Below are 13,587 nucleotides of genomic sequence, written 5' to 3'. Positions count from 1 at the left end.
CTCTCCACCGCAAGAAACACCTCGTTGAGGTCATCATGAGGGATAAGTGGGATCCAGGTTGCGGGACCCGTTCCCCCATAATCAACCTAAGTAATTGAGTGCTCCTGTTACTGCAGAGCTCCTTCCTGAGTTTTAAATCCTACATACTTACCAGTGTATGTGCTGGGGACCTTAAGAGTCTTGAGGCCTGGTATCCCAACAGATGCACAAATTACCACTGAGCTTTTCTTGGATGCACAATGTTGATAGCTAGACTCTCAAATGGTCAACTTATATGCGCTAGATCTCCCCGTGCTGTTGATCAGAGTGAGGTGTCTAGACCGACTTATTTACTTCTTCAAATGTTTAAGATACATCTACGCACCAATATGGTGCTCTGTCTGTCTCTCTCTTTCTCTCTCCCATAAATTAAAAGTTAAAGCATAAACAAAGGGGGATCTTGGTGGATAGTCAGCTGAACATGAATTCGAAGAGCCATGCTGTGGCCAAAAGGATGAATGTGATCCTTGGATATACAAGTGGGTATCTTGAGTAGAAGTAGGGAAGTACTTTACCTCTATTTGGCACTGGTGCAACTGCTGTTGGGACAGTGTCCAATTTTGTTTTCCACATTTCAAGAAGGATGTCGGTAAATTGGAATGTGTTCTGAGAAGAGCCACGAGAATGATTAGAGGATTGGAAAACAGGACTTACTAATGATAGACTCAAGGAGCATAATCTATTCAACTTAAATAAAAAGTTAAGGGTGACTTGATCAGTATATAAGTACCTATATGGGGAACAAAATAATTAAGGGATCTATAATCTAGCAGACAGAGGTATAACAAGATCCACTGACTGGAAGTTAAAGCTAGGTAAATTCAAATTAAAACTAAGAAAGATTTTTTGCAGTGACAATAATTAATCATTGGAACAACTTAGCAAGCGTTGAGGTGCTTCTCCATCACTGGCTACTTTTAAATCAAGATTGGATGTTTTTCTAAAAAAGATGCTCTAGTTCAGTGGTTCTCAGCCTGGGGTATGTGTACCCCTGTGGGTATGCAGAGGTCTTCCGCAGGGTACATCAGCTCAGCTAGTTATTTGCCTAGTTTTATAACAGGCTAGCGAAGTCAGTACAAACTAAAATTTCATGAGACAATGACTTGTTTATACTGGTCTATATATTATGTACTGAAATGTAAGTACAATATTTATATTCCAATTGATTGATACTTTCTCATTTTTACCATATAATTAAGCAATTTTTCAGTAATAGTGTGCTGTGACACTAGTATTTTTATGTGTGATTTTAGTAAGCAAGTAGGTTTTAAGTGAGGTGTCTTGCGTATCGCCAAGTTACAAATCAGACTCCTGAAAGGGGTACAGTTGTCTGGAAAGGTTGAGAGCCACTTCTCTAGTTCAAACAGGAATTATTTTGGGGAAATTCTGTGGGCTGTCTTATACAGGAGGTCAGTCTAGATGGTCACAATGGTCTCTCCTGACTATCCGTAGATCACCAGAATGTTTTATGCTTGTATATATGCGTTTTTTTTCCATGGATGGGTAAGCAACCAGGTATTGTACTTTTAGATAAACGTGCAATCTGTTGTTCATATCGTGCAAAAGGAAGATTCAAGTACATTTATTATTGAATTAGAACACTGACTCTAAGGAGACTATTTAGTAAAGGTTATAAGTTAAAGTAAAATTCACCTCTTGCAATTGCTCTGAGAAAATCCAAAAGAACAACAGATTGCTCTGACCAGTTGTGCTACTTAACCACCTTCCTGGTTAACACGTTGAAGTTAGATCAATTTCCTAATATGACAGTCCTTAATATATCACCAAAAAAACTGTAATCATGAAGTGTGACTACATGACTTCCTTTTTTCTATATGTATGCTGTCTAACCATTGTGTATGATCAGTTTACCTTTTTTCTGTGGCCATTTATACAGTAGACCTTTTTAAAATTTCCCACCATGGTTGTCTCAGCATCCGAAGTGTTACCACAACTTTACCTGCTCCCTCCTCTGTTTTTGGGAGATATTCCACCGCTTGCATATGTTTCTGCTTTTAACTTTCCCAAGTAGTAGCAGAGTGAAATTGATTAGGGTTATGAATATGATTAATTTGCACGTTGCCAATTTTCACTTTGCAAAAATCTGAGCAGCAGCAAAGATGCTCAAGTAATCTGTCTGCAGACTGAGGAAGATATTATCACAGCTGTGCATGTTCAGTTAATTTTTGGAAGGTTTTCTTAGCAATTATAAGAGCTAGAAGAAAAACATTAAATGAGTACTCAGATTTTGTAGAAGTTGGCAACACTCATCAAAGAAAGTTTTGTACCTGTGATGGGTGACAGGATTTTTGCGAGCTATGCTCATAGTTACCAGTCTCTTCTTGGAGAGCTTCTTCCTTTCCAAATAGATGTCAAATATTTGTTTGGATTTATTTGAAATAAACTAAAGTGCATGCAGTTTCCTGTTTCTTTGGACACCAATATATAGTCTAAATGGCGATCTAATTGCTCGTCTTATCGTTACTCCTTTAGAAGACTGGACTCTTCAAGGCCATATTAAGTTAGATGTGTCCAGAGGCATGCAAGCAATGCTAGTCTATCCCCAATAGATTAATTTCTAGAAGACTTACAGAGTAACTACATGGAGTTCTGTGCATTTTTTTTATTTAAAGCTTGGACTTGGAAGTACAACGGGAGTCCAAGTTTGGTATGCTCGTGTTACGGAATTGGTTTCTGGGCAGAAGTGCCTAAACTTCCAACTGTCTATGTTCAGAACATTTGGGGTGTTTCTATATAGCTAGTTGTTCTATGTTGAAATGTCCTTAGTAAATCTTTTTTTCTTGTTTCTGTTGCACTCCATGACTGTTGCATAGGATTTTTGTTACTGTTTTTTCTGTTACTAAAATGAGCTTTTTTGTTAAACTTTTAGTGATTCATAAAAATATTGAGTCTTCAGAAGTGGTCTATTTCTGTTACTATACTTTTGGAGAAAGATTATACTTTTTAATTATTATTCAGAAAGGAAATAATTGTAATAGGTTCCCTCTCAACCACCCCATGTTCTTGAAGAATGGGGGAGATAATGTTACCATCTTACTTTAAAAATGAACTGATTGGAGATAGAATTGGTGCGCTATATCAGTGAGTAGGCATGCATTACTCACTTATAAGGTGGCTCTCTGACTATGGATTTTAAGCTATTGACGTTCCAGTCAGTCATGTGCAGGGAGCATGGGAGACAGTACTTGCAGCACATTTTTAATTACTTTTTGAAAATAAGAATTTCAGGTAAGTCACTTTTTTGGGTCTGGAGTGTAACTTTCAGTCTCACTGCTCATTTTAATGTGTCCTTTACTGGCATGGACTTGTCATCTGCCTCTCTACCTGTTTCTCTGGCTCTCCGTCACCATAGTATCTTAGCTGATACTACCATCCTTGCTCTTCAGGGAGCTGACTGTGTTGCATTCTTGTATCTTCCAGAAAGGTGATGGAAAGATAAAGGCAAACATTTGCCTTTGTTAGTTTAGAGGTTGAAAGGAAAGGAAACACTAAGAGTAGAAGATAAGGAAGCTGAAAAATGGCATTTTAAATGGGAATCCTTAGTAACTTCCCCATGTATCTAAGCAATTTTTTCCATATCTTTTAATTTGTTTTGTGGTTCGTGAGCATTTTCAATTGCAGAGAGTGTATACAGAAGAGAGTCAGGGTAGGTAAAATTTTTATTCTAAAAAGCATAGGGAAAGGTACATTTGCTTGTTTATCTCACCTTGGCTGTCTCCTCTTCTTGGCAGAGAAATTTCTCCATGTCTGTAAACAGTGCTGCTGTCCTGCGGTTGACGGGACGAGGAGGAGGAACGGTGGTAGGGGCTCCTCGAGGTCGAAGTTCCTCTAGAGGTCGAGGTGAGCTGTTTTCTGAAGACTGGGATGATACAGTGGATGGGGGAAAGATCTAGGTTAAACTGTCTGAAAATTGACCACCATTATTTGGATAACACCATGAGGGGATGTGGAATTATACAGCCAAATAAAACTGACAAATTCCTGCCCCCAAGGAACTTTCCATTTAAAGGGCCTAACACAGCAGGGGTTGGCGAAGGAGGGAAAGTGCATGTGGGAGAATGAGGGTTGCAATACCACAAGATCACTAGTAACGCAAGTTACATATCTGGTTCCTCTTTTGTGTGTTTATTTTGTTAAATTATATAAATTTGGATTGAAGGAGAGTGATGAAAGGAACAGTTTTGAGGTGGAATATCAAGAAAAGTGTAAGGTTGCTTGACTCAGGGTTGTAAAGAATATCCAACTATATGAGATGGTATTTGAAAAAGTTTGGAGTCGCTCATAAAAGGAGAGAACAGGAGCATTAATTAAGAAGTTGAAAGGGTTGGTTTTAACTTAAATCTGTGGTTTTCAACTGGGGATACGCAGAGGTCTTCCAAATGGTTCATCAGCTGATCTAGATCAGGGGTGGCCAACCTGTGGCTCCGGAGCCACATGTGGCTCTTCAGAAGTTAATATGTGGCTCTTTGTATAGGAACCGACTCTGGGGCTGGAGCTATAGGTGCCAACTTTCCAATGTGCTAAGGGGTGCTCACTGCTCAGCCCCTGGCTCTGCACAAGCCCTGCCCCCACTCCACCCCTTCCCACCCTCTCCCCTGAGCCTGCAGTGTCCTCGCTCCTCCCTCTCCCCCCAGAGCCTCCTGCATGTCACGAAACAGCTGATTGGAAGGTGTGGGGAGGGAGTGGGAGGCGCTGACCTGCAGGGCTACCAGTGGGTGGGAGGTGCTGGGAGCTGGGGGGGAGCGGATGGGTGAGCTGCTGATGTATTACTGTGGCTCTTTGGCAAGGTGCATTGATAAATTCTGGCTCCTTCTCAGGCTCAGGTTGACCACCCCTGATCTAGATATTTGCCTAGTTTTACAACAGGCTACATAAAAAAACACTAGTGAAGTCGGTATATACTAAAATTTCATACAGACAAGAACTTGTTTATACTGCTGTGTATGCTATACTGAAATGTAAGTACAATATTTATATTTCAATTGATTTATTTTATAATTATATGGTAAAAATGAGAAAGCAAGCAGTTTTTCAGTAATGTGCTGTGACACTTTTGTATTTTTATGTGTGGTTTTGTAAGCAAGTAGTTTTTAAGTGACGTGAAACTTGGGGGTATGCAAGAAACTCAGACTCCTGAAAGGAGTACGGTAGTCTGGAAAGGTTGGAGAGCCACTGACTTAAATGATCAGAAAGAAGTCCTCTATTCTGTGCAATGCCTTAGATAACAAACTGAAAGAGATTAGTGGAGGCATAAGGTCTCTCTTGGCAGTTTTTGTTCACTGATAGCACTTTGTTTTGTCAATTTTACTACTTCACTAAAGTTATTTTCCCTTATTTGTTGGGTCCTTCCACACTGCAGCATTTAAAGCAAATGGGGAAATGTGTCCTCAGATAATGCCAGGGAGGCTCAGGGTAAGGTATAGTACCTGAACTTATTTTTAATTTGTTTTGAAAAACAAAAATATATTTTTATGTTGATAGTAGCCTTTAATTCTCTAGCCTTCATGAGCACAACAATATGTTTTCATATATTAATAGATGTGTTTTGTTGCATATAGAATGCTAGAAGCTGGAGATGGAAAAGACTTCTTGGGTCATAGCCATAGCCCAGCAAGTGCCACATTTTTTCCTCATTCTGTCCCATTTAATTTTAAATGTCCTTTAGTCGTGGTATTGCCACTACCTCCCTTGAAAACAGTTTCATAGCTATTGGATGTACAGAAGTTTTTCCCGATTTGGTTTTAAGGTTCCTCTTATTTCTAATTTTCTGTTCTCCCCTGTAATTCTACTTCCTCTTTGCATCTACATCTTTCAGATATTTGTGGACTGCTATCATGTGCCCCTTCTTGATTGTTTAGCTAAGCTGTATGTATTTAGTTCTTTCATTGTCTCAATAGCCGTTCCTGCTGACTCTCTCTCATTTTTTTTTCCATTCAAGTTTTTCAGTATCTCTTTGCTAATGAGTTGCCACGGACTTATTTAAAAATTTGAGGTACAGTTGTACCAAAGAACGAGAGAGAGGGGCTTTTACTTCCTTGTTTGACATGATGCCAGTGTAGCAGAATTGCATCAGCCTTTTCTGATGCCATACTTCATTCTTAACTGAAGTCTAATTTGCTCTGTCTCACCTAAGTGTGTGCTAGTATTACAGCTGTCCAGGTTTCTTTTTCCTGTTGAATATCTGTGTTTTGGACACTTTGCTCAGGTATGTTAGGGTTCAAATTTACAAACAGTTATACTGCATACAGTGCTTGTTGGGTAATAAATAGTCATAGGCTTGGACTTCCAGCTTGCATTTTTCCCCCCAAGTTGAATCTCAGTGTTTTCTAACCTTTTCTTATATATTGAAACCCCTTTCTATTTCTTTACCCTTCCTTTTTTTTTTTTTTTTTTTTTTGCAACTCTTGCATTTCTCTTCCCCTTGGTCACTAACATTTACAATGATCGACTAATTTAGTCAGATTCTGCCACCTGTACTCACAGTAACATACCTACTTTTCAAATATTACAATTAACTTCAATGGCATTACTTGCAAAGTAAGATACTACTCACTGTGAATAAGAGTGGCAGAATCCGGCTATAATCCAACAATTCTTCAGTTCTGTCAAAAATAGCAATCAATTTTGTCTTTAAAAGTCTTCCCCCCCGGTATTTGATTCGTTGTTTGTATAGGGATAGGCATTACATTTTTGGCATTATAATTAATAGAATCCTTCTTCATTTCTTCTTTGAATATTGCTACTGTATTTCCTTCAGTCTACCACTACCTACCCAGTTTTCAAGATAGCAAAATTTTTGTTCTGAGTTAATCTTTCTTTGTTCAGATACAAGTTCCTTGTTACTTCAGTTGTCCAGACATCTTTCTTGATTTTAATTAATTTCATCCTCATTTGTTTCACCTGCTTTTTAAATTTCCCTTAATCTTTGCATACCATGTTCATTCTGACGTTCTTTTATTGCCTGTCTCTCCTGCCAAGCTTTAGCTGACTTTTTTTAAATTTCTTCGCTGCCTTTTCACTTCCTGTATAGTTTTATTAACCATTGATCATTGAACAGTCCACTCCAAATCATATTGGCTACTTCTTGTTCTTTGCATTTTTTTTAGGACAGTTACAGTTTTTTGGTTTTAAGGTGTGATTTTAGGATTCCCCAGACAACTGTTAATTCAGGAAATAAACTGAGGTTTCTGCAATGACAGAATTCAGAATTATGCTAATAAACCCTTAGTGTTCTTGAAGCTGAAGATGTATATCAATTAGTCTTTGATGAAAATCTGTGCATAGGACTGATGAGAACATTTAATATGCAACGTAAATGTTTTACTCAAGGATGAAGTTCTTCAAGTGCAGCTCTGCTTTGATGAGTGACTGTAAAAATGGTATTGTAAAATTCTATAATGGTTTGTTGCTCAATGGCAATAGTTCCTTAACAGATTTTCTCATTTCAGAAATAAAATGCTTTCTTAATGTTAGTCTTGCAAACTTAATCTGGGTTCTGAAGGTCATTCTGTGTTGCTTGCAGCTTGCTACTCATCATGAGTAATAAAGCTTCTATAGATCTCATTCTGCCCTTGGCTACACCTGTGCGAGCCTGGTGTCTGGAATAGAGTTGCACAAGTGTAACTAAGAGCAGAATTTGGATCTACAGTTGGAAGTTAGTTAAATTTATCTGATGCAGAAGTGAGAATTAATTTTATTTTCTGGCAAGAGTTGGTGATCTGTGGCCAGTATTAGAAAGTTAGATGGGGAAGAATAGGAGAGAAAGCAAAGGCAGAGTCAAGATTGCTGTTGTAACCTTAATTGAGAATTACATATATTTTGAGTGTTTTTAGACTTTTTTAAAATTAAACAATTTATTAACCTTGTTCTTTAAAGAAGAATGTATTTAAAATAAGGTTACCGTTGAAAATCTTTTTGTCAGAGAATAAATCTGTTTGATGAGAGTCTGCCATAGAAATTATTCTCATCAAAAATATGAACTTTCACTATGGCTAACTTAACTGCCAAATCTAATAGATGACTAGCTATGAGAGAAATAATCTTTCAAAACACAATTTAAGAATTAGCAATAATGCCATAATACACCATTACTTAATTTGAGTGCATTCCATAAATTTCTAGGCATGTACAAGTGGGTTTGTTGCTCTTATGCAGAAGTTTCTTTAGGCTGTTTTAATAAGTGTCAGTAAAAATGTTGAGTGAAACAGTATTCTGAAGTGTAACTTTACAATTAAGTTAGCATTATCAAGGCAGCTTAATCATAAAACCTTCTGCTGGAGGGCGAAATTGGTCGTACCTAAAATTTCACATTTTGTGTGGTGTCACTTTAGTTGTGACTAACAAGTTTTCTCTGTTCTAAAGTAATACTCCACAAGCAATCCAAGGTCATGCACTTGAACTTTCTTTCTAATTGATTTGTTTTCCTGGGAGCTCCCTGTGGATTGTAGTTAAGCTGTGTGCTTTGAGTACTGGGATGTTTACATTCATGAAGGAGGGCGTCAGAGAAGGAAAGGATTTAAGTCTTTTTGTGGATTGGGCTACAGACTTAGACTTTTTGTTGTTGTTGCTGTTTTCCTGCTCAACTCTAAGAGGTCATAACTGAGGCAGCTTTACCCAGCACTGTGCTGCCTATTTATGAACTGAGGCATAGGGATGCTTTTCCTCCTTTTTTTCCATTTTCACTGCCATTTCACAAATATCTAGGCCATTGACATTCTGAAATTCTATTTTAAAATATCTCTGAGTTGGGAAAATAAATTATAGCCAGATCAATTTTTACACACTGCTATTATGGTAGTTCTTAATACAATTTGACTACATGAACACTCCATGCTAATTTATTTGTGGTGAGGGGATTAGAGCCACATCTACTTTCTACTTAATGTGTATGGTGTGACTAGAGACCCCTGATTGCCTAGGAGATCTTGGTTCAGTTCTAAGCTCTGCTACAGATTTCCTGTGTGATCTTGGGCCGATAACTTAATATCTCTGTGCCTCAGTTCCCCATCTGTAAAATGGGGATAATACTTGCTTTGTCTTGTCTGTGTAGATAAGCTCTTCAGGGCAGAGACTCTCTTACTATATATATGTACAGCACCTAGCATATTGAGGCCTCTAGGTACTACTGTAGTACAAATAATAAGAGCAATGCTCCCCACCTCCATTTATAGTGTTTTGAAAAACACCATGTTTTTTGTCCTTTTCCTCTATCTTTGCATTAGAGAGGCTTCTGTACTCTTCATTCTGCCTTTGAGATATCAGATAGGCCTTGTGTTCTGTGCTTTGTCTATTCCACATTACATCAAGACTGTCAGCCTCGGGTACTCTAGACTTCTCTTTCACTCCACTTCCATAAGAAATTAGGGAAGGTTGGAGAACTTGGCCACAGGAGAGTCAATTAGGGGGCAAGCTAGGGTTGAACAAAAACAGTTAACTTATTTTTAAACTCATTTTGCCCTTTCTGCACTAGGTACAGTCTGTTTACAATCATATTTGCTAAAACATTTTCTAACACATTATACAATGCAACCTGTTTTTTAGTCAAGACATGGCTTCAGTATCTTTGACTACCATATGACCGTTTGGTGTTAATCTTTTTTTCAGGGTAATGGCGCTAGCCTTGATGATCTTTTTCATGTATTCTGCATGTGTTCGTAAACCAAGTTTGTCTTTTTGGAGTATAATATAAGGCTAATGTGCTTCAGTGTCAATACTGCCAGTATTCTAGCATGCACTCTGTTTATACTGATCTATTGCATATTACCACATATTTATACACTTCAGTTTTCTGCTTCAGTTAGTTTCTTCTAGTTTTTCTATAGCTCTGTAGAAACTGATTTGACACATCTTGATTATCTTTTCTGTGTGGTACTTATTACGTCTTTCTCTCTTGTGTAAAATCTGTTTGTTTAATAATGGAACTGTTACATAATAGTCCTAGTTTCTTCTCTTCTTCTTCAGTCTGTGCTATTTCACCTCCTTTCCCCGTGTTCTGTGTAGCTCTTCTGTGCATTACTTGGTGTGCTGGACTATAACCAAGACTCCAATTACCTTATTTCCAAATTCCCAAAAGTTATTTCATGTTCACCTTAAACCTTCCCTATTTGGCAGCCTGTTAATTTGTCCTTCTTCATGCACAGCTCCAAACATGGTGATGAAGTGTGGTGTACAAGCTTGTGAGAAATGTCTCTTGAAATGTAGATGTTAATTTCCAAAATCAGTTGCTTGGGAAATGTTTAGCTTTGAAATATTAAGTGAGTGGATTTAAACACCAATACTATTCTCATGAGATGGAGGAAAGACTTGCCCACTATCAGGTTGCAGTGTCTCATTAAGGAGAAGATTATAAAATGAGGTTACATTCACATTAGAAAGGGGAAGTAAAGTTGTTCTTACAAACACTTTTCTTTGTTTTTTTGTTTTTGCAGGCAGAGGCCGAGGAGAAAGTGGTTTCTACCAAAGAAGTTTTGACGAAGTGGAGGGTGGATTTGGGCGAGGAGGAGGCAGGGAAATGCACAGATCTCAGAGCTGGGAGGAAAGGTAACAGAAAAGCCTAGACTTTAAAATATACTGTAGATGCATGTGCTTGGATCCCATGCTTGCACCCTTCATCCACAAAAGATATTTCAGAAAGGCTCTGTAGGAATATGTACTGGTTGATTGTCTTGGAATTTCTGAAGTGGAGACCATATAGTAATGTTGCTAGAATCCCAGCTGTTACAACACAAACACTGTTCAAAAGCTTATATTGCTGATTACTTGTGGGCATGAACAGAGCACAGCTGTGAGAAACTGAGGTGTTCTAGAAACCGTCATTTCCATTGTAGCTATCTTTGGGAGAAAGTTTGTGTAGCTCTTGGAGAGAGGGCTCTTCTGTTAGTTTTAGCCTTTTGTCTGTTTACAATGCATTAAGCCTAGATTTTTAAAGGTATTAAGATGCCTAAAGGTCTAGATAGGCTCCTGTTGGCATTTTCAAAAGTATCTGGGCACGGAACTACCCTTAAAATTTTGGCCCCATAGCTCTAGTGAGAGAGAGAAATGTGCGAGAGTTGCACCTGAAATGATGGCAAGCGTCCAAAGCCTTGTTTGAAACTTTTATTCTGCCTTTCTAGGGGAGACAGGCGGTTTGAAAAACCAGGGCGAAAAGATCCAGGTAAGATATTGTTACTATATATGTACATATGCCATTCTAAACCTTATGTTCCTGGTCTACTACTTTATGTAAGGTTCATGTACCTGGGTCCAGACTCCTTTAAAATGCGCTATCAAAAAGTTCCTTAAAACATTCTTTAAGCTCTTGCTTGTTCTTGCTTTGTTTGAGTCCTCTTCATCAGGAATTCCTTGAGGTTCCCATCTTTATATTGCTTCTGACAGAGAGCAGTTACACATTTTTGAAGTTGTAACAAATCCTCCACTTGAACTTCATCTGGAGCTTGCTGCTTACTTGGGGCAAGCCAGTCTGAACACACACACGTGTGTTCCATTCTTGGCACTGACTTCAATTTGGTTCTGAGGGCACATTCAAGGTGTCAGTGTTTGTCATGTAGATCCTGAAGTATATGACATCTGACTATCCAAGCAATTCTGTCCACCATACTTTTTGATGGATTTGCAATTAGTCAGGATGCTCTTGCTGTTTTTCTCTTGATATTACCTTCTGGAACCTACAACAGAGTATTTTCAGTGAGAGGTTCTTGGCTGTGGAGCTCTTTCCTTTCACAGGAAATTAGTCAGAGCCATTGTCTAGCCCAGAGGTGGGCAAACTATGGCCTGTGGGACCGTCCTGGCAGCCCCTGAGCTCCTGGCCTGGGGGGTTAGCCCCCAACCCCTCCCCTGCTGCCCCCCTCCTCTGCAGCCTCACCGCGCTGCCGGCGCAACGCTCTGGGCGGCAAGGGGTGACTTCCTGGGGCAGCGCAGCTGCAGAGCCCAGCCTGACCTGGTGCTCTGTGCTGTGCGGCTGTCTCTCCTGGTGCAGCCGTGCTGCCAGACACCGGTGCTCCAGGCAGCGTGGTAAGGGGGCGGGGTGGTGGTGGTGTTGGATAGAGGGCAGGGGAGTACTGGGGGTGGTCAGGGGTGGGGATAGGGGTTGGGGCAGTCAGAGGGCAGGGAACAGAAGGGTTGTATGGGGGCAGATGTCCCGGGGTGTGTGGGCAGTCAAGAAGGAGAGAAGGGGTTGGATGGGGCAGCTGTGGGCAGTCAGGGGACAGGGAGCAGGGGTCCGGGGGGGGGGGGGGGGGCAGTCAGGAAGGAGAAGGGGGTTGGATGGCGTGGTGGTAGCAGTTGGGGTGAGGGATCCAGGGGCAGTTGGATAGGGCAGGAGTCCGGGGGGGCAACAGGGGGCGAGAAGCAGCGGGTGTTGGATAGGGGGCCGGGCCACGCCTGGCTGTTCGGGGAGGCACAGCCTCCTCTAATCGGCCCTCCATACAATTTCAGAAACCCTATGCGGCCATCAGGCCAAAAAGTTTGCCCGCCCCTGGTCTAGCCATTTTTAAGGTACAGTGGAAGAGGTACCGGTTGTCTTATTTGAAGTGTTATAAGCTAAGATGGCTCTTTGGTGAGTGGATGGGGAAGGCTTGGGGCAGAAAATATGTTGCCTGTTTGGAGGGGGAGTTCTCAGAAGCACAAAGGGCATTTAAGGGTCCAGTTACTGTAAGTCAATAGGACCTCAGTGTCTAACAGCCCTTTATCTTTGAAAGTCTCACCCCTTTAGGGTCAGTAGGTGTGTATTGCTAATTTTGCAAGGGTGCCATGGTGATAGGTGTCTTAAAAAAGGCTTGTAATCGCCATCTGATTTTCAAAGCCCTCTGAATCTCCTCTTAAGGTATCTGAATTGATTATCGTGTTTTCTTAAGGTTGCTTAATTTTTTGGTTCCTAGGGTTTTGGCTCAAAAGATAACAAAATTAAGCGAGGTGTCCCTGACTCTGCCCGACCTTCTTTTTTCTGTAGGAGACATTGCTCCTAAGAATGACCAATTAGGGTTCATTTAAGGTTGTCTACATCTAACTTCATCTCACAACTCTTCTGCCTCCCAGTGTCTTCAGAATTTAATATATCTCTGAAAAAGTGGGGAAGTTCAAAAGATTAGCAATTTTGAGTGTTTCTGCTGTGGTGGTAGTTAGGGGTTATGGTTTATGTTTTTGATATTCTAGTATGTAACTTCAAAGTGGCCACTGTACTGTTGTTTTGCAGCTCCTTCCTTGGAAATCTGTGGAGGAACAAAACCCCAAACTAACTCCTTTAAACAGAGTAGAGAATTCTTCCAAAGGCAAATGAGGGTAGAAATGGCAGACTGGAGGCACTAGTGGCTACAACAATAACTTGATTTAATGAAATTACATTTATTTTAGCACCGTTTCATCCTGATGGATGAGAAAACACTTAGCAATTTTACCAAACTATGCACAGAATTCACTTCATTTATTAATGAAACCACAGCAGCAATTTAGCAATGCAGATTGACACTACATGTCACTTTAGGATGAGAAGCAGATCTCTTCTAAGTGAAATGGCACGAGGAATTTAGGTAT

The 13,587-nt window shown here is 39.9% G+C and overlaps 1 protein-coding gene across 3 annotated transcripts in view; it reads left to right on the top strand.

The window, feature by feature from the left end:
* GIGYF2 (GRB10 interacting GYF protein 2) overlaps positions 1–13,587 on the top strand; it is a 148,926-nt gene that overhangs the window by 46,861 nt on the left and 88,478 nt on the right. For all 3 annotated transcript variants that reach the window (XR_013347177.1, XM_077827171.1, XM_077827170.1), the window contains exons 5-7: positions 3,792–3,900; positions 10,488–10,599; positions 11,172–11,212. Coding sequence is in view for 2 of the 3 variants with exons in the window: in XM_077827171.1 (XP_077683297.1) it covers positions 3,792–3,900; positions 10,488–10,599; positions 11,172–11,212 (262 nt within the window). In the remaining variant the exon portion in view is untranslated. The remainder of the gene's footprint in view (positions 1–3,791; positions 3,901–10,487; positions 10,600–11,171; positions 11,213–13,587) is intronic.

The sequence above is a fragment of the Eretmochelys imbricata genome, chromosome 9 (assembly GCF_965152235.1).
Source record: "Eretmochelys imbricata isolate rEreImb1 chromosome 9, rEreImb1.hap1, whole genome shotgun sequence".
Taxonomy (NCBI): domain Eukaryota; kingdom Metazoa; phylum Chordata; order Testudines; family Cheloniidae; genus Eretmochelys; species Eretmochelys imbricata.
This window is presented reverse-complemented; position numbering and strand designations above follow the sequence as displayed.